Consider the following 21,627-nt stretch of genomic DNA (forward strand, 5'->3'; position numbering starts at 1 on the left):
GCTTACACTTTTGCTATGACGCTGATTACTTATTCGTCCTTTGCCTGTTGAGTTCTTCTTTTCATACATATCAAGGTACATACAGTTATTTTTTCGGTAGCTCACATGCTTGTTCATGCTTATGCCATACGTACATACCTAGTATGATATATGTATCTGTACATATTCATATGCGCGCTCATCCCACTGTCATGCGCATGTTTCATAAATCGCATTCGTATCCCCAAGAAGGTCGCCCAGTTGACTTTCGTTTGTAACGCAAACCCTGTGAAGACCCAACACACTGCACGTTTTTCAACAACGCTACACATGTGGCAGCGTCTTCTGATGCATATAGTTTAAAAAAAAAAAAAGTTATGCTCTGCTTGTGCGAAATCATGTGAAACACGTGAGCGAGCGATACGGGGCGCAACACAAATCGTGCCTGGCGCCGTGTGTGCGGGAAGGCAGCCCCAGCACCACCGTACTCGAATCAGAGAACTCGAACAGCAGCGATAAGCGAGGCAGCTGCTGGACGCATGCGGTGATATGTCAGTTGTATGAGCTATAAAATCTTAATTCATTGGTTGAATGCATTGAATGGTTAAAATTATATGTATGTACATGCATACATACATATTTATACATATGTAAATAACATTCGAATTAATTCGATGACAACAAACAATTGCAGACAGCCAAACAAACACCAAAAAAAAAAACGGTTAAAAACCCTTCTTGTATATGGAGTCAAAACAATGTCAGCAAGCATCCAGCCCAGTTGTTGACAGAAGTTTCCGGATATAAAAACAAATTTCATTCTTTTGTGAATTGCAGTTTGCCCTTGCTGGGTTATTTTTAAATTTTTGCTTAAATATTATTAATTTTCGAGTAGGTAGTTGTTTTAGCTCTGTTCTTGTAGTTTGAATTCACTCACAAAATATATTGCTGTTGGGATCAATAGTTCACCGTATTATTAGTTTACATGCACATTTATTCGCGAAAATAAGAGACTATTCGTGGTCTGTTAATGAAGAGTTAAATCACAGCGGTGATGCAGTGTAGTGGAGTTGCTGAGGCTACATTTCCGACACCGCAGACCAGGGGTTGGCAGTTTTGGGGCTAATAAAAGCCGTTTAGAGGTTTTCTAAATTAACAAAATGCCACAAGAAATTCGAATACAAAATGACTAGATCAGCTCTCTTCTTTATATGAGCCCTGTTTTTGTACGCACTATCCAGTAAAAACTATTACTGGCGTTTTCGTATGCAAAAACTTGCAAGAAACGAAACGAAAGTGCTGTATATTGGTAAATATTCGATTCAATTCAATCTGAAAAAGCATCCGTGAAGTGAATAATCAAGACAAAAACTAAAAAAAAAATATTTAACTTGCATGTTGCCTGCAGTGGAATTCGAACCGTGACCATCTCTGGATATCAACGAATTGTGGCATGCATCTTTGCGCACTCAGCTACACCCAGGCATATAAATTTGCTTTCAAATGTTGAATATATATCAACACCACAGCACACGATTTGTACGGATAAACATGTACTATGTATGAATGTTTGTGTTGTCACCTCTCTCAAAGCGGCGGTCTGCATGCTTGGGGTGCGTATGTACACTCATATATATACTCAGATATGAACAGTCAAATACGTGAGTAATAAATTTTGTATGAAAATATTATTTTTAAATTCGAACATTTTTAAACGATAATCAAATACAAAGTATTCATTTTTACTACGCATTATTTCCCTCAGTGTACTGGATAGTTTTTTGAAAAATACGAAAACAGTGCTAAAATTGATTTTTAACCTTAATACAGGAGGTAACCATCTTCAAACATATTTTTGAAATATACCTTTTTTAATATTCGCCATAGACAATGCGGTGCGTCTGGCTCGCGAGTTATCTGTGTAGGTGCGTGTTGACTCGCCGTTCGACTGTACACAGTTGAGTCATTCAGAGTCATGTCTGTGTAACTAACACATATTTATATTCACTAACACATCCAAACGGACTCGCGAGTGAGACTCACCGTGTTTGTCGCCTATAAACCTCTCTCGTCAAAAATATTTCCGGATAAGCCTTTCATAAGCGTAACTCATTTGATATCCATATTAAAGTATTTCATTTAGCTGGTGAATTAAATTGATTTTGATTTTTTAGCCAAGTGGCAACCCTCGTAAAAAATATTACCGAACATTATCTTTCTTGAACCTGTCTCGTTCGACACTCATACTGAAATAGTAATCTGAAATAAAGTATATTTAAATTTCTGAGCAGGTGGCAACCCTCTTCAAAAATTTTTGCGGTATGAAGCTTTCTTAGACCACTCATTGATTTAATTCCCACAAAAATATTTAATTTAATTTTTTGCTTGAAATGATTTTGAGCTCCAAAACTGGTGGCAACCCTCTTAGATATGGTTTTCGAAATAAAGCTTTCTTAAACCTCTCTCTGGCGTGGGTCAAGCGGCTCGCTAAATAAACGTCTATTCGACTAAGAAACCACCCCCTCCCAGCGATGGGTTGGGCGCTGGGTTAGGGACCCGCCACGTAAAAACCTTTTCCAGTGAATAAAAAAACGAAGTAGTCAGATTTCAGCGAGCATGAAAGAATCACTAGTACGATGAGGAATGGCACGAAGCTGCTGAGAAAAAAGTTGCCGCCTACAGGGCCACGCTGCGAACGGGCGCAACACGGCTACGTTGGACCGCTATAGCGAGCTGAAGAGGTCGATATACGTGAGTGCGAGGAGCTTGAAGTGCTGGCCGACATGAAAAACGCTCGAAAATTTTAGCAGAGATGTATAGAACGTGCTTGAATTACCGAAGGAACACTTCTACCCTGCTTAATGGTAGCAGCAAAGATGTAGATAAGACGAATCCGGACCCCAGTCGATGATGACGGAGTCCAGGATCCCCCGCCTGACTACGACGGGTACGAACAGCAACTACGGGGCTGAAAAAGAACAAACCTGCTACAACTGACGCCAGCCAGCCGAGTTATCCAAGGTGGTAAGGTGCATACATCAACTCGTATGCAGAATATGGTTAGGTGAACGTATGTTCGACGACTGTAATTTAAGTGTGCTCAGGTCATATCGAGTATATTGTGTGAAATACTGAAGCCCACCACCAACGAACTCATTGGACCTTATCAGTATGGCTTTAGACCTGGAAAATTGACCATAAACCAGGTATTCACAATTTTCCAAATCTTGGAAAAGGCTCGCGATAATAAGATCGTCACATACCTTATATTTGTCGATTTTAGGGCCGCTTTCGTCAGCACGAAAGGAAGTTGTCTCTATGCCACCACTTCTATGGACGTTTGTGGTTAGTAATATTTTTACGAATATAGAAGGAGAAGCAGCCACAGTGGGACTGAGCGTTAACGAAGAGAAGACTGACTTAGTATTATTCACTGGAAAATAAAAGATCCTAGCTTAGGATAAACCTAAATTGCGGGAGACCACCCTTCAAATCAAAGCCAAACACGAGGTGCCTTGGAACCGTACTCAACAGCAAACGGTCATGAGGAATTCCTCGGCAATACTGTAACCTAAAAAAAGTTTTGCGTGTGCCAGTTTTAATTGAGTACTTATTGTCGAGAAAAAATTTTGGGTGTAAAATTTTTCTTTAGCACCCGCTAAAAGCCGCTAAATCGCATTTTATCCTATAACTTATTAATTGATATCCGATTTTTAAAATGTTTATATCGCCGAAAAGGTCTCGTTCACCCAACATGTTTTTTTGGCATAAGTATTCAAATAAAACTACCAAACGATAAACTTGTTTCGCTTTCATATATCGTAATACGGCTTACTGTACACATGTAAGGCGATGCTGGGCTGCAGTTGGGGATTTTCACCCAGTTCTTAATGATCAGTATAATGTGGGACTTGAGAACCACACCGACAGCAGCTCTGCATGCAATTTTATACATGCCACCGGCGGATTCGGAAGCCAAGAACGAAGCATTTACAACTGCCGCGAGGCACTTCTGCACAGACGGTTCTAAAATGGACGAAGTAGGAGGAGCTGCAGTATAATACGCCGAACCGGAAATTCAGTGATAATTTAAGCTACTAGGTCACTATAGTATCTATCAAGCCGAGGTCTGTGCGAACAGACTACAGAATTTTAAACCGCCTAGCGAGCAGTAAACCTTAACCTAGATAGTCAGGCAGCCATTAAGGTTTTACATTCGTATGAAAAAATAAATCAATGGCAAATGTGGAAGGTATTAAACGAGCTGACGAGTTGGCCAAGGAATTGGCTCTCGAAAGGAACTCATGTCTCATTTCCTGCTTTGAACAAGAAGAATGGACTCGAGACCGCTAGTGTGATTGTTAGCAGGGTTCAACTATTTATCACAAGGAAGCTGTGGAAATATAATTTGCGAGTATTCAGCCTACAGCAGGCAAAGACTCGCGTTACTCGGCAAGTTGCAGCTTAAGGGCTTTCACTCAGTAATTGACAAAATATCAAAGCGTCTGATAAAACTCGCTTAAGAAACGGCAGCTTTTTTTTCTTTATGGACCTCTTATGGGCAGCTTAATCTAACTATAATACCTAAACCCTGCTTAGTTCTCAAGTTGTTAAAAAATTCGATAAAAATATTAAAATCATACCTTTGATTTCTAAAGCGAATGTGGGCCGTTCTTCAACCAAATTGTGAAATAGGGTGTTGTTGAAATTTTTTCCGAGACAGGGCGTTTTCGAGCTGGCTGCCGAGATAGGTCGATCTTCCACTTAGCCATCGATATGTAATATCTTCAATATTGAGAAAAATAAATACTAAATACTTTTTTTGTATTTTTTCAAATATTTACAATTTGCTTTGCAAATTCTTTATTCAATTAAGGCTAACTTCGTAAAATACATAAATACATATGTGTAATACATCCATGCACATGGTTAAATACATACTTACAAATATGCGTTATCGCAAAAATACTAAAATTTTATATACATACATACATACGTAATTAAAATTAATAAGAAAAATGTATAAAGTATGATATTTAAGTGGAAATGTAATAAAACATTCGAATGGAACTAGGTAGTGGTAAAAAGATATTTATGATATGAATATAAAGTTCAAATAGCTATAGTTTAAGAGAGTCCATAACTTGGAAATCGCGCCTTTTTTGCTGAATTCTTTGCCAGTCTACTAATCAATGCAATCCTATTTACTTCGAACTCACCCGGTGTGATAAATAGGAACTACTTAGCGAAATCGGTAGGCTGTGGCCACGTTTGAGCGCCTCCTCACGCGGTACCAGCTCGTGTGTTGTGGGTGTCACAACAGTGTATTGCGTTCTTGGCGCCAAAACCGTATAATACGAATGCACCGGCACGCGCACAGTTTCAATGGTGGTAAGCTGCGGCCGCACCAAAGTCAAATCGGATTTATCTTGCAAGTCCGTAAGACGTAGCAAATCTTTGGAGCTCTCGCCATCACCTTCGTATGTATACAGAGCTCTTGAGCTGAGCTGGTCATCTGTGCCTACTAAATCGGATAGTTTGTATGTTGTCATTTGCCTTTCTGCGCTGGACAATTCTCTCGATGCCGCCGATGCTTCATTCTCTTCCTCTCCATTTTCTATCGTCACATTATCGCCATCACTAGTATTTCCCTCCTCTTCGTTACCCTCGCTGTCATCTTGTGAGATTTGCAAGCTATCAATGGATAATAAACCACTATTATCTTCGTCGTCCGTATTGGCCACCTCCTCTTCTTGATCTTGGGTAGTCTCGACATTAAGCTCCTCCTCTGCACCACCATTCAAATTGTTGTTACTGGGTGTATTTTCTGCACTAGCACTCTCTGACAATATAGCTAATATTTTACTCCTTGTACTCTCCAAAATATCCGCCACCTCCTGTTGTGAACGCTCTGGCTTTTGTGTCTCCTCCAAACTGAGCTCGTCCAGGCGTGAAGCTTCATTTTGTGACGCCAGCGCTGCTCTCAGCTCCGCCTCTCGATATGCCTCAAAGTGCGCCTTCTTTGCTTCCTGCACTTCAGCTGTATCTCTCACGGGTAGCGGCGCCAACCTATTCGGATTCTTTGGCGCTTTGGGTAAGTTCGTCGCTGCCGCCTTAAAGCCCTGATTTCGTCCTGCTTCATACTTTACAGTTTGCAGTTTTCCATCTGCATCAACATAGGAATAAAAACCACGCGACGAGCCGTCCAGTGTGAGATATTCGGCTTTGGCGGATCGACCAGCACTATAGCCATACGAATAGAAACCGTCCGAATCCTGTTCGTGATACTGTGTATTGGCTGGCGCTGTGTCCTTTTTTTCAAACGTCGCACTTTGCAATTTAGCCAGTAGTACCTTGGTGGGCGTATAACGAAATGTCGACGCTGTGGTTAGGGTCACCCAAACCAATGCGAGCATCAACCGCATTGTGTTGGTGCTTCGAAGGATGCTCAGTTTTTCGAAATGTCCTTGCTATTCTCACTACTCTGCGTATGCGTTATGACCACGCTTCAAAGCTGTAAAATTACTAAATTGAAACAGTGGTGAGTCGTTTTATTTATACCGCATAACACCCTTTCGAAGTGTGCCTAACGCACTCTATCTATCCGACCACTTGTCATGCATATTGTTGCAACAAGTTGTTGCATTTGCTCACAGTTTATAGAGCAGACAGTGCGTGGTACTCGCAATATTTTCATTGTAAAGTACCGTCAGCACTTTGTCAGCAGAGATGACCTCGAAATGCAGCCAATAGACAAGTACCGGCAGCCGCCATCAAACATCAACTACTAAGCTGGGGGTATCAGTTGACACAGTCGTTGCCGGATTGTTTGACAGTGCGTCTGACATACTGGCATGGTGCTAGCTTACACATGTAAATATTTAACCAACATGGACGCGCGTCGTCGGCACATATGTTTTATGTGCGGCTGTATGTCGTTTGCTTCCGATGTTGTAATAACAAACTTCTTATATTCCAAACGGTACGCTGATTAACGCATGAAGGCCTATCAAATATCAAAACTGTTAAAAAATAAGCGAGATTGTAAAATATTGGAAATGGAAATGGTAAAACTATAGTACCTTGTGGTATGCTGAGTGACATGATGAAGTTCGATATTTGTTATAAGAGGTTAATATGTGGTATGTTTACAAAAACAAAATGCCAATTGAATGTGGCGAATTCAATATCTTCTTAATTTAATATGTTATTGTAATAATAATGCCAACGATTAGCCTCATTCCGCCCGAGTAGCATGTTAGGTGTAGTATCCATGATGTACAGATTTGAATACTTTTTTACAGCGCTTTTATCAACTTGCAATGTTGTGTGTCCAGACAACATTTTAGCTATAAAACCTTTGCTTTGCAAAGTTCCTATAAAAAACTCTAGTGCATAGGGCGACATCTACCTCTACGGTTGAGAGGTAGAAGTCGCCCTATGCACTACGTACACTACAGCTGAAATGGACGACACGCCATTCCTTTACATCAACGTTGGACAGAGCGAGCTTTTACTCTGCTCGCGCCTATACAAAATGTATAGAAAGCTTAAAAGAGCTTTGCCCGCGAGCAAGGCAGTGCCTATCAGTGCTTTATAAAAGCGTTGTATATTAAAAATGTTTTTTTTTTTTATATTATTTATTTTTCGAAGATGTCTTTGTGATGCAAATTTCTTCTACATCCCACAACGCATCACCTGGAAAAATATTGTACATGAAATCTCACAGCTACCGTATATTTTAACGAATAATACAATGCACTTTTTTTTATGGACGAAATTATCGTATTTGTCATACAGAAAAAAAATCAAGCCCCAATTAACTCGATGAACAATAATGTTGTGGAGAGGTAGTGTGGTTTTCCCACAAAAAATTTAATTAATAACGGCCTCAAGCTCAATAAAAATTGTTAGGGCTGTTTTCTCAAGTAGGTTTTAAAATTTATCTGCCTTTAAATACAAATTTTGTTCTGAAAAAATGTGTTTGAAGATCAAAGGTACTTAAGAAAACGACACTTATTAGGCCAGAAAATAACAGAAAAAAAAATGTAAAAGTAGAAAAAACCGTGTCCTGTAAAATTTGGTTTCTGACACATATAGCCCAGTAAAATTAGATAAATTTGGTAGGAAAATTTAAAAAATTTTTAACAGCGATTTTTTGATTTACTATTTTTTTACTATTATTTAATACGTAGATCATGGATGCAGTCTTGCCCCTAAATTTCATTTGGCAACATTCCACCATCTGGGATAAAATTTTTTTGGGTTTTTTGCGATTTGCAAGCATATTTTGCATTTTTCGTAAAAAATGGTTAAATACAAATATGTAGAGAATTTAATTTCCCAGATTTATAATATAGAAGATTTTTTTTTAATTTCATTGTAAAAAATTAGCAAAAACTGCGAGAAAATTTTATATTGTCACGGTTTTCGCCATTTTTTTGACAATTTCTGTTGAAAATTCATAGCATATTGAAATTCCGAAGTTGTAGAGAATTTCATTCTCCACAACTTTTACACCTACATTTTTTTTTTGTACGACGCTTAGATCACGGCCGGGACCGCAATACACATGGCGATGCTTGGGATGCGCCGTAAAACTCATTTCCTGCACTTGCTTTACGTTAAAAAAAAAAAAAAAAACGTTGTCCGTGGATTAGTCCTACTGGGGAAACACGTTAAAAAATGCGCCAAAAAAACTCTTCTGCAGCGGTGGTGTGGAAATGAGTTTTACGGCGCATTCCGTACATCGCTATGTGTATTGCGTTCCCGGCCGTGATCTGAGCGTCGTACAAAAGAAATGTAGGTATAAAAGTTGTGAAGAATGAAATTCTCTACAACTTTGGAATTTCAATATGCTATGAATTTTCAACAGAAATTGTCAAAAAATGGCGAAAACCGTGACAATGTAAATTTTTTTCGCAGTTTTTGCTAATTTTTTACAATAAAAAATGCTATTTTTAAAAAACCTTCTATATAACAAATCTGTGAAATTAAATTCTCTACATATTTGTATTTAACCATCTTTTACGAAAAATGCAAAATAAGCAGTTTATATCTCTTGGCAAAAAAACAAAAACGCTTCTCCTGGCAGCTAAGTAAACAGAGCTTAATAAAGTGAGGTCAATGATATCGAGATGTTTTGCAACGTCAATGAGTTGCAATCGCAAGTAAACGTGGGGACAACTTATGCGTATGTATGTGCATCTGGGTGTACATTGGCGCTTCCGAAAGAAAGTCACAAAAATCGTAAAATTTTTAAGCCAACACTTGTAAAAGAGCCTGCAGTTGCAACAGACAGCTAAAGAAAAAAACGGTGTATCAACTGATTCAGCTTTAAAATATAAAATTATTTAAATTTGTGCAAAATATGGAACTCAATGGCAAAAATGTGATCTATGCAGGTGGTTTTGGTGGCATCGGACTGGCTTGTGTCAAAGAATTTCTCGCAAAGGGTGTAAAGGTAAAATTGCCAAATCGGCCTTTAAGTGTTTTAAATAACAGACAAATCATATTTTTTTCAGAATTTGGTCATTTTTGATCTAACAGAGAATAAGCAAGCTTTGCTGGAGTTGCAGAATTCGCAACCAGCCTCTACAATTCATTTCATACAATTTGATGTGTCTAAAAAAGAAAGCATAACAGCAGCTTTCACAGATGCTGTGGAGAAAATGCAGTACTTTGACGTGTTGATCAACGGTTTCGCCATAATGATGGATGAACACATTGAACTGACAGTTGAAGTTAATTTGGTAATAGAAGTTATTAAAATACAAATTTGCAAAAATAACCCCCCTTTTATCAACTGTCATTAGTTGGGTGTTATCCACAGCACTCTCACTGCACTGCCTTATATGGATAAGTCAGCTGGTGGACGTGGTGGTATCATTATGAATGTCTCATCTGTTGCCGGTTTGGAAGCAACCGCTTTGTTTGCCATTTATTCCGCCACTAAGCATGGCGTTACAGCATTCACGCGTTGCATGGCGGTTTGTATGAAACATGACTAATTTTTTTAATTTCTTTAGTACATTTTTTTTTCGTTCCTTTTAGGATCAAATCTATTTCGATCATTTTGGCGTTCGCTTCATAACAATATGTCCTGGCATGACAGATACGGGTCTCATAATAAATCTTCATAAAAGAGTGACCTTTGAGTTTACTCAAGACGCTACTAAAATCTTCTATGATGCCAAAAATCAGAGTGCAGAAACGTGTGCGAAGAATATGATAACGGTTATTGAGACGGGAAAGAATGGTGGAGTTTACTTACTTGATTTAGGCGATATTAAAGAGATTACTTATCCGGAGTTTTGGAGACCTACTTTTTAAAAACCTCAAGCGCTGTTATTCAATCCTTTAACGGTAACGCTAATGAATACATAAATACATATGTATTAGAGGGCTGCATGAAGTCATTCAAACTTTTAGCCATACAGAGTACAGTAGATTTGAATATTTTACTTCATATACAAAACATTCAGCGTTTGGAATTTTGTAAGTTATGAATATGCCTTTTGTTTTAGATTTTCTATCTTCAAATAGATGAATGTGAATGAATGAATGGAAAACATTCAAATCATTCAAACTCATTTCGGTAGAAGTTTTTTTCTACAAACAAGTTTTTTCGTATGTAATAGGAGCGCAGCAATACATACATACTTACATATGTATGTTTGTACATATGTGCATAGAAAAATTTTTTTGGGATATTCATACAAAAAATTGTCATTTATTTTAATTCAATTTATTTTCGCTTTGTGTACTGTCGACACAAATATCAGAACAGCTATTCACTCAAACTCAAAAAAATGTGAAGCCAAAATCGTTCATTCGTTCTGTATGTATATGAATAATTCATAAGACATTTTGAATGCATTCATGCAGCCCTCTAATATGTATGTATTTACGTAAAGTTTACGTAGTACATTTTTTCGGTTTTAAATCATTTATTTGACAGTTTTGTTAGAAAAAGTCTGAATGAGCTACACACATTGTTAAACAACAAAAATATCGCAATTATATGCGTCCATAATTTTTCGACTTTTTGTGCATCGCTATCGCTTAAATTGCTGTCATTCTGCATAGCTTCTATTTCATCTTTATTATTTTCACCGAGTTTACTGAGATCACTGCCAATGATAATAGGAGTGTACTCGTACCCAAAACCATCAAAAGTTTTAGAAAACTTTTACTGGTTTTGGGTCCTCGTACCCAAAAAACTTGCAAAGTAGGGGAAATTGAGAGAGCAAAATATGATAGAGAGCTGCAAATTTCTGCTCGAAAAATTTTTACAAGCGAAAACTTCCACGTAAGAAAATCAGCTGATCACAAACACATGTTTGTAAATAAACAAAAGAAAAAATGCCTTTTTGAGTAATTTATTGCAAATTCTAATATTAATGGTAGTATACAACGAAAAAGTGAATAAATTTATTAAGCACTACGCTTGTTGAGTTTATTTTTCGTTAATTTACTATTAATCTCCAGTTTGTTTACTTTAGTGTGTGCTGACTATGGTTGCCGTATGACATTTTTCGTTTGTACCATAATTTTCCTTTAAATATACCAAAATAGATTAAAATGCAGCATGCTGAAATGTTTTATTGCTGAAGTTGTCGGTGTTGGTAGGTTGATTGTTGAAATGAAAATGGTATAATTATAAAGCTACATTTGTAGCTGTATCTATTAATTTTTTTGGATCAATGATGGGTGTTTGGAGGAGATTCTCTTATTTTTGAATGCGTCCACATGTGATATCACAAATAATGATGAGAAAAATAACTTATTCAATCCGATATATTTAATTTGTATTTTAAAAAGGTTTTTCTTATCCAAAACTATTCAATTGTATAAAATGTAAAATCGGGGGAAAATGTACCAAGCAGAAAATAAATTGCCAAAGGACCACCAGTGGCAACTGTGGAAGTGATCAGCTGTTTCGAAGGTTGCAAGTTTTTGCAAATTTTGCGTCCTCGTACTTACGTGGATATTTGGTATCTTTGAGAGCGAATGCTGCTTAATCTCAGAATTTTCGTTGCTGAATAATTTTGTCCACTCATTACGAGTACACACCTAATATGATACGAAATTCTTTCCCTTGTGAGAGCGCTGTGAAAATCTGCATTTTTAGGTTCTTTCCCTAACAATCCGGACCGGATCCGGTAATAAGAGAATAAGCGAAAAGTTTGCTCTCAAAAATGGAACATAACCCAGAAGTATGGGGACACAAAAAACCACATTTCGTGCCCAGAATTTGAGAAACAGCTAATTCGCGTTGTTTTTGTTTTTGTCACTTAAATGCAAACTCTTGGAAATTGAATTTTTTAAAGATTGAAAATACATTCACTATTCCTTAAAAGCACCAAGTAGATGCAGGCAACATGTAAACACAAAACAGCTGATATGCACTTTGACGCTTTATCCATTTTTACCCGGAGAAAAAATCCGGGCTGTTTCGGGCAGAAGAAGAAGAAGACACATACGATCCAATACGTTACAATTTTCGCTCTCTATTACCCATTTTGTTGAGTACGGGAATAATTTCTAGGCTCTTTTGGGCAACCGCAGGATCCCGCGTTGCGTACGGGAAATAACCTTTTATAACATCCCCCAATATTGCCACGGCAGCGAAATACATACTGGTAGGTTTATTGAGTAAATTTTGCTTAACTTTTTTATTTAACAAAATAAGTAAATTTTTTGGAATTTTAATGTCCTCTTCATTATTTAATGTTAAAAATTACCATTTAAAATGCGTTTTCTTCAAAACGTTATCTTCAAGCAAGATTTTGCTATGTGATTGCAGGAAATCCATCGAAATTAAATCGGTGCGTTTTGTGCGTATTTGGTGGCAGCTCGCTATTTTTCTTGTCAGCTGTTTAGTCCAATTATATTTGACAGTGCTGCCAAGTCAGCAAATGTCTTTAAGTTAGATTCTCGGAAGCAGAATGAGAGAGTTTCGTACCATGTCATCCTTGTCACTGCAAAATCTAAAAAAAAAACTAAAGCATACCTGGTTTTGCGTTTTTTTTTTCAAATGCCCAAAGGTTGATGAAGGCACAGCAAAAGTGAAAAATTTGTATGCGGTACGTATGTAGGCGACATAACAGCTGTTTATGTAAAATTTACTTAGTTACCATTCTAGGGTTAATAGGAGTGTTCTCGTATTGCAAATTATTTAAATTGTTGCAAATTTTCAAGTTTTTGCGTTCTAGTTCCCGAAAAAATTGCATTTACATTTCATTTTGAGAGAAAACTGCAAATTACTGCTGAAAAAAAATTACTTTCGAAAACTTGCTAGTAAGAAAATCAGCGGATCGACTCTTTTTCTTGAATAAAGAGAAGAAAATACATATATATTCCACAGAATATTTATTTGCAAATTTTATAACTATTTTTGTTATGCGATGGAAAAAGAGCGTAAAGTTATTAAGCACAAGATTTATTAAGCGTTCTTCTTAATAGATTTACTAATATCCCGACAAAAAATGCAGCTTATTAAAATGGAAAAATTGTGAATTTTAAAGATACATTGTTTTATATTTTTTTTTTCTGAACGTGGATTGGATTTGTGTTGGGGTGAGCGGTCGCTTTTTTTTACTTACCACTAATAAAAGCTTGTCTTAAAAAAAAAACTTTGTTTATATTACTTGCTTCAACCTGTTTCGTAATACTTTGTAAAAATTCAATAAAGTTGCACGTCAGTTTTCTTGTTTGAAGCGTCTGCAAAATACCGTGGATTTTTGACATTTTTCTTTTGGCGTGTATTTTTTTTCAGTCATAGTTACTATATTCCAAAATTTTTTTATGGAAGAAAATAAAACCGTCGGCAAAAAAATTATCAAAAATCAACGCGAATTCTTATCCTCTTAAAACTTGCACTTTGTTCTAGTACAATTTAGTGGGTTGTAAAACTGCGTTCTTGTATTTTTCTATATTATGAAAAAAAAGTTTGTTGCTGTTATAAAAATTTGTTGAATTTTTCTAAATATTTTGAAATATTGATTTATATGATGTTTATGTATTATATAATTAGCTAGAGCTTAATAAACATCAAACAAACGAAAGAAAACTACTCAAAATGTCGCGTCACCATTTTTTGACATGACTGTATGTACATATGTATATGCATTTTTATAACGCGGTTCCACGAGCAATTTGCTGTTAGTTTATATTGTTTTGTATCAACGTCTGATAAATTTATGCTACTTCTGTTCATTAAAAAACATTAGGTAGCAAAAAAGTAATTTTTCATAAAAATCCAGTATTTTTGAAAAAATAACAGTAACTATTTTTGGAATTTAAAAAGTATAATACTGTAAAAAAGAATAAATCTTTAAGTATGCGTGTCATATTTGTAATACCCCTGTAAACCATTTTTTCAGAGTATTGTAAAGTAATTTTTTAGAATTATTAAAGATCTGATCCGATTTTTTGCCGGATTTTCTAAAATGAAATAAACTATGAGCACTTCGAAAAAAATCGGTAAAGCAATTAAAATAATGCTGCTCTGTGAAGAATTTCTTGCAAAATTTTTTCAGAATTTTCTTTACTTTTCATACAGAAATTTCTTTACGAGTTCGTGTCAACCACTTCATATAATTTTCTTTGAAGATTCTTAAAAAATCGTAACAGAAATGAGATACTCCTAAAGATTTCGGCAACTTTGGTTTGCAGAGACGTCCAGCAGCGAAAAATGCGAATTCAGCTCTTGTTGTTCTTTTTATAAACACAGCTGCTGTAAAATTTGTTGAATTTTTATTTATTGTATAGCTAAAGAAAAGAACTCTGATATGTATAACGAATAAAAATTTGAAATAATGTATACAATTGCTTAAGAAAAAATACCAAATGATTTGTAAGTTCTTCGTAACTATTATTTCAATGAAAATGTGCCTCAACGACGAATTTTAGCCAATAATACTTAAGTTTCAAGACAGATTTTTTTTTGTATTGTAAAAAAATATACTATACGCTTTCGTGTTCATTAAAACTTAGGCTGATATGAACTTCATAAAAATTATAAAAATTACCTAAAAATGTGTCTGGTGGGAAAGGTCTTTGTAACTGGTGAAAAATAATTATGTATGTTTGAAGTAAAAGTGACCATAAACTAAAATTACATTTTTTTTTTTCAATGAATATTGTTTTCTGGGTCGGAGCTGCTTACTACTTTTGGCAGCAGCTTACATAGGGGTGTCCTACTGTGCGACGCCGCCGCCGCATAAGCTATCAGCGTAAACCTCTGATATCTATGGCTTGTCTTACTGCATACGAAGCTTGTGCACTGATGTTGCCGAGCAAGTTTATGCAATACTTGTTTTTTTTTTTTATAACCATTGCAAACAGAATTCACATATTTATCTACATACATATGTGTGCATTTATAACTAAGTACTCCTTATAATCTTGTTAGACTTTCGATTTTAAGAGGCGTTTGAAAGCTTCCAAGTGTGCATATAAAAAAATTTAAACCTGGGAGGCGCTATTATAATGTGCTGTTAATGCACAGACGGGTGTGGGGTTGTTATAATTTGGCATTTCAGGTGATAGGTGATAGTGCACAGTTTTAGCATGTGTTTATGAGCAGTTAGGTCAATTAAAAGTATAATTACGGTGATCATATATATGACAGCCGAATGCGGGGCAAAAAATTAGTTTGCTAATTAGTTTACTAATTTTTTTTTTAACAAACGCAAATACTCTTAACATCGTTTTATTAGCCCTGATACGTTAGCCTTATTTCACGTATATTTTTCGTTCTTTTGTAAAAGCAGCGCATAAATATTGTATAGTAACTAGCATCACAAAATTGTAGTACATATATTTATCGATAACTTTGCCCGTAGCGCTCGGAATTCTTACTCCGCAAAAATTTTTACAAATGTTGCTAGGCAGGAAAGCGTAATGAAAATGCCCGGGTGGTATTTTAAGCATTATTTTCCCACTCGGATTTCAACCTAGCACAATTCAGTGCAAGCATACGGAACGTCGTCCAGCTAGCTGACCCACTTTTCCAAAAACTGATAAAAATTGTTTTTTAGGACCACGAAAATTAATTTCAACAATTTTGTTGAGCTTGAGGCCGTTTTTTAATGAAAATTTTTGTTGACAAAAAATGTCGTCGAACGCTGGTAAATATTATTCAGGAATTAGGGGCTATTAAGGTGTTCTTTATGGCTACCCAAATCAATTTCGGCGCACACTTCTTTTCCGCGAAATTCGCGAAAATGTGTGTTTGGGTCAGCTAGCGTGAGTATTTTTCAAAGATCTTAATAGTATCTGTTGTTGTAACGCCCTCTATTGCCATTTGTTTTTTTTTTTTCCAAACAAAAAAACCTTAAAAATAAAATCTATAAAGTTTGTGCAAAAGTGAGGAAAATTCAATAACTTTTCAAACTAATTGGCAACATTCTAATCAGATTTTTTAGAAAAATTCACAACATGGTGTTTCTTTGAATTTGAGTATGGAACTTTCTTAAGTTTTGAACAAAGTTTAGATATTTTATTTTTGTGTTTTTTGTTGTAGTATGAACTATATTATTATAAAAATTTAGCGGAAAGAAATTAGAAACAAAAAACTTTGTATATCTACATTGCGAAAAATTCTCTGTGCCAATACTTTTGTCCGGCACTGTATGTAAATAAATGACTGGAAAGCAACACAAAAACGCTTTGTTTTTTTGAAGCAACGTTTTTTTGCGCTGAGTGATTCTAATGTGCATGTGTTTACATGTGTATTTATATTACGGATTTGTATTTATAATGTACATACGTATTTGCATATCACATTGAAAAGATAAAAAAATATTGACAAATGAATGATAAGAAGCAAATAGCTAGAAACGCAAATACTTCTTATGGACTTTCGATTTTCTTTATTATTTTGTAGCTAATCATAAACCAAGAGAGAGTTCTTTCAACCGAGCGCTAATTTAGTGATAACCGCAGTGCATTTAAAACAAAGCAGTTTGTATTAGAATAACGCAGTTCTACTGTTGAAAGCGAACTTAACAGACATATATACTAACGCTAGACGCTAACGGACTGTTGAGCAGGGGAAAAAACAACAACAACAAGCAAATTTCATACTAAAAACTGTTCTAATTAAAAAATAAAACTTTTAAATAAATAACAACATGGACTTAAGTGGCAAGAATGTAATTTACGAAGGTGGCTTTGGCGGCATTGGACAGCGTTGTCTGCAGGAATTTCTAGCCAAAGGAGTGAAGGTGACAATTACAGGTTTTTAAGTGTGAATAGTTTTTTTCATGTTAAAATTGTATTTGTATACATATTAAGGTGGTTGATTATTCGCCTTTCCTCAAAAACCAGTTTTCGAGTTATTATAAAATTGCAATTTGTAAAAAAACAGGTTCCCGATTTTCGAATAAATACAGTGAAAATGCTTATGAAGTCAGAGCCCAAAATTACAATAAAACTATAAACAGTTAAGATAGGTTTGATTTAGAAAATAGCAAAGCAAAATGAGTGCAACGTTTTTTTAGATCAATAGTAAAACAAATAAAAATCAGTGAAAAATTCAAGTTGGGTCTTATTTTAACTTTTTTAAATTCGATGTTGCTTTTTTTGACTTTTTTCATATTTGAGTAGCGCTCTTGCTTCCATAGCCGAGTGCTTGGAGGTGCCTACTGTTACTCCGGAAAAATGTTTTTTTTTTTTCAAATAGCGATCGCCCCTCGCCAGACAATGGAAGTACACTCGGAGGTTTGCGAGTGTACTTCCATAAAAAAGCTTCTTCGAAGATGGAGTAAAAGTGTAGATGTCCCTATTTGTGTCACAACCAGTGTTGCCAGGTCATTGAAGTGCGAAATCGTCAGTTTGGCTCTCAAAAATCGTCATTTGCGTGTAAAGATCGTAAACGTATAAAAAATTTTAGTAAACACAACCAGGAAGCTCTTTTGGATTTTAATCCAACTTTTGAATGATGTACGTAAAAAAATAAAAAGTTAAACTTTTTACGAATTTTTAAAATTCGCGTTACTTTTATTAAAAATATTTTTAATTGCAATAAAATCACATTTTCATCTTCTTGTTTTTTTTTTTCAAACTGAAACTTAACGATGTGCATTAAAAACTGTTCATACTTGCAAGTTTTGCTAAAGAACTTATCCACAATTCTCTTCGCTTAATAAAATATGTACCAGTATTCAGTTGACCGCCAAAAACTACACACATATTGACGAAAACTACTTATCGATAACTACTATTAGTGCTGCAACATGAATTGGTAAACTATCAGTAGGTGTCTGTCTATCTTCAAAGTTGAGCAACAGCCAAATTTGCCTATAAAGGAAAATTGTCATTGGGTCACAAAAATCATCAAATCGTCATGGCAGTAAAAAATCTTCAAAATTACAACCAAATCGTCAACCAGGCAACACTGGTCACAACATCAAGAAAGCAGAACACGAATTGTAGGAGAAGCTCGGTTAAACACGTAGAAAACGCTTAAGCGACAAACATTCATATATTGAATATCAATTCTTAAACTTGAAAAGGCCTTGAAAACTTTGAAAAATTCAAAACTTGTATTGAGCGTTCAAAATTTTTATGAAATGAAAAAACCAGTTTGTTTAATAAAAAATCGGATTTATTCGATATTCGCAAAATCAAGATTTCAAAAAACCGCCTGTAGATATACAAAAAATACCGGTAGAAACCGGTTTAGAAAAACTGAGTCAATCACCCCAATACATAAATACGTATATTGTGATGCATGTGCGTATGTAATTTCTGTATGCACTAAATGTGTTGATTATTATTTAAAATATATATTTTTCTATTATTAGAACTTAGCCATTTTCGATTTGCAAGAGAATGCAACGCTGCTGCAAACCCTACAAAATGCATATCCCGATGCCAATATTTTCTTTGTGCAATTCGATATCACTAAAAAGGATAGCATTACAGCAGCTTTCAAAATAGCTGTCGAGAAAATGGGTCACTTTGATTTGCTTGTCAATGGTTGTGGGCTAATGGATGATAATCAAGTTGAACTAATGATTGACATTAATTTGGTAAAAAAAAAACTCATAAATTACGCAAGACATGTGTATACACATACCATTTATTCAATACGCCTCATTTATTCAACAGATGGGTCTGATACACAGCACTTTTGCTGCTCTGCCCTATATGGATAAATCAACTGGTGGACGTGGCGGCATTATAATCAACATCTCATCGGTAGCTGGCTTGGAACCAACGGCAGCTGTATCTGTTTATTCAGCGGCAAAGCACGGTGTCACGGCATTTACACGTTGCATGGCGGTGAGCTTTTTAATAGGGTGTTTACATGAGGCAATTTTAGAGGCGATTTTGAATTAAAAGTTGGCTGCCGCCCCACTTCATTGGAAGCGATTAGTTGTATGGCCGTTCAGACCAGGCGATTATTGCTTACAACTAAAAGTGGCCCTTAAAATCGCTTCATGTAAACACCCTATAAGGTAACTTGTTCTCAAAAATGTTTGGTTTTTTCTTTTTCTTTTCAGAATCCCTTCTATTTCAAACATCACGGCGTCACTTTTATCACTATTTGTCCTGGCATTACAGAGACCGCGCTTGTGGCGAATCCACACACAAAATCCACATTTAAATTTGCTGCTGGTTTAGCTGCGCGTTTAGATGAAGCCGGACGCCAAAGTCCTGAAATTTGTGCTAAAAATTTAGTAAAGGTTGCTGAGACTGGTAAAAATGGTGGCGTTTATATGCTTGACTTGGGCGAAATCAAAGAAATTACATTCCCAGTTATGTGGGAACCAGTTTTTAAATCATGAGATGAAAGTTTAATTTCAAGCGTGGAAATTATTCAAATTAGAAAGCGGTGCATAAAGTAATATACAAATAGTGCTTATCGTAACTATACGACATCAACAACTTTGACTAGTTTAAATTGCTTTATTTAAAATATATATAGTTAATTTTGTATAAATCCAAGTATCTAACTTTGTAAAAAAAGTTAAAAAATCTACGAAGTTTTATCAAAATTTCAATCTCAGCATAGTGCAGTGCAAGTTTGAAGTGACTTCAAAATACCGTTGATTTTCGCCAATTGTTTTTTTAATAAACTGGGCTATAAAACTGCATTCCCAAAATTTTTCTAAAAATTCTAAGTAAAAATTATGACTTTTAAAATTTGTTTTTTTTTATTTTTTTACAAAGTTCAAAAGTTGGATTTATATGGTTTTCGTTATGTAATGAACTATATTTTTATAAACATAAAAAATAAATAAAATTAAGTGCAGAAAAAAATAAATAGGCAAAACCTGTCAATATATGGGTGTCGCATAGCAAGCACTATATCTAGTAGTTGATAAGTAAGCGCGCGCCCCTTTTAAAAAATAAACAACAGTTTATAAGTAAAATTATATGCGTAAATACATATGTAGTGAAGGTTTTTCCATTGCTTTTTATTGTAAATGAGACAATGAAAACTTTGTTTATGTAGGTCAAAACGATTTGTTGTCTTATCAGTAAAGTTAACATATACAGTGCCGGCCACTCGAGTAGCGCCCTCTTTCGCTCTTCAGCCTTAGCCTATTTTTCTTTTGTGTATTGTTTTAATATTCATTCGTTTTTTTTTTTAATATAGCATGTTCTATAATAAAAACTATGCAAATCCGATTTGCAAACTTTATATAGAATTTATAATAATTCAACAAATTTTCATCAAAATTTCAAGCTTTTTCAAATTTTAGAATTTGGAGTGTGCAGTTCATATTAAATTTTATTATAATAAAATGCTGTTTTAAAGGCTATAAAATGTCGCGTTGATTATTAACATTTTTTTTTGTTGAAGATTTTACGCATTTTCTTCCAAGTCTGTTCGCCTATCTTTTATTATGAAATAAAATGCTCAACACCCTACGAAAAAAAATTTGCACTTTGTTATACTAAACTTGCATACTCAAATTTTCGCTGAAAATTTGTTGAATTATTGTAAAATGTGTATAGAGTTTTCTAATCGAATTTACATGCTTTTTGTTATAAAACATGCTTTTTTATAGAAAAGTAACTAATATTAAATAAACTAAAGAAAAACTGTCAATACTGCAGAGCAAAAGAGAGCGCTATTCAAGTGGCCGGCACTGTATGTATGTATGTATGTAAGTTGTTTTTAGCTGTTTCTCTGCTCATTCATACGTAGATATTTATTCATGAATATATCGAACCAAAATTTACTTTTTGGTGCAAAAATATTCCTAGAGCATTTAGATGCGTTTCTGCATCAAAAATAAAATTTTGGAAAAAATTTCGATATTGTTCGATTCAAGAAAGAACGTCATATCTCAAAAAATCGAAAATGCGAGAGGAACGACTTAAAAGTTTTTAGTAAGAATTTGCACATTGTCGAATCAATAAAAGATTTTGTTATGAATTTTTAAAACAACATTTCTGCAAACTTAATTAAAAACAAGTAAAAAAAGTCTTAGTTCGGGCAAAACCAAACTTTTTATACCCGACACACGAAATCATAAAAAGTAGAGTTTATAGGTGGACGTAAGTAATTATTGTTTTATTTTAAAAACTTAAACATCGACGATTTTTTATGGGTCCACCCATTGCATTTTCGGGTGTTTTTGGCTGACCTGTAAAATACATATATTTAGTATGAAAAAATCG

At 35.1% G+C, this 21,627-nt stretch overlaps 3 protein-coding genes across 3 annotated transcripts; 2 read left to right on the forward strand and 1 right to left on the reverse strand.

Annotated features, from left to right (window-relative positions):
* Positions 1-5,007: 5,007 nt before the first annotated feature.
* On the reverse strand, positions 5,008-6,756 carry LOC118754153. The gene has a single exon (XM_036489011.1). It carries the CDS (start codon positions 6,402-6,404, stop codon positions 5,184-5,186), a length of 1,221 nt encoding a protein of 406 aa, XP_036344904.1. The 5' UTR covers positions 6,405-6,756; the 3' UTR covers positions 5,008-5,183.
* A 2,537-nt stretch (positions 6,757-9,293) lies between these two features.
* LOC118754152 (alcohol dehydrogenase-like) lies at positions 9,294-10,353 on the forward strand. The gene is made up of 4 exons (XM_036489009.1): positions 9,294-9,442; positions 9,504-9,731; positions 9,795-9,968; positions 10,033-10,353. The coding sequence occupies exons 1-4, from the start codon at positions 9,350-9,352 to the stop codon at positions 10,309-10,311; spliced, it is 774 nt and encodes a 257-aa protein (XP_036344902.1). The 5' UTR covers positions 9,294-9,349; the 3' UTR covers positions 10,312-10,353.
* A 6,440-nt stretch (positions 10,354-16,793) lies between these two features.
* Positions 16,794-20,097, forward strand: LOC118754151 (alcohol dehydrogenase-like; the record flags this gene model as incomplete). Its single annotated transcript, XM_036489008.1, is given in 4 exon segments — positions 16,794-17,213; positions 18,795-19,022; positions 19,102-19,275; positions 19,497-20,097. Coding segments are annotated over 4 exon segments (780 nt in total). The 5' UTR covers positions 16,794-17,120.
* Between the last annotated feature and the right edge of the window lie 1,530 nt (positions 20,098-21,627).

This window comes from Rhagoletis pomonella, unplaced genomic scaffold (assembly GCF_013731165.1).
Source record: "Rhagoletis pomonella isolate Grant_MI unplaced genomic scaffold, Rhpom_1.0 Rhpom_scaffold_03460, whole genome shotgun sequence".
In the NCBI taxonomy this organism is placed as follows: domain Eukaryota; kingdom Metazoa; phylum Arthropoda; class Insecta; order Diptera; family Tephritidae; genus Rhagoletis; species Rhagoletis pomonella.

Coding starts and splice junctions, on each gene's coding strand:
- LOC118754153 (XM_036489011.1), bottom strand. CDS start 6,404: ATGCGGTTGATGCTCGCATTGGTTTGGGTGACCCTAACCACAGCGTCG.
- LOC118754152 (XM_036489009.1), top strand. CDS start 9,350: ATGGAACTCAATGGCAAAAATGTGATCTATGCAGGTGGTTTTGGTGGC. Junction 9,443..9,503: donor TTCTCGCAAAGGGTGTAAAG/GTAAAATTGCCA, acceptor TATTTTTTTCAG/AATTTGGTCATTTTTGATCT. Junction 9,969..10,032: donor CATTCACGCGTTGCATGGCG/GTTTGTATGAAA, acceptor CGTTCCTTTTAG/GATCAAATCTATTTCGATCA.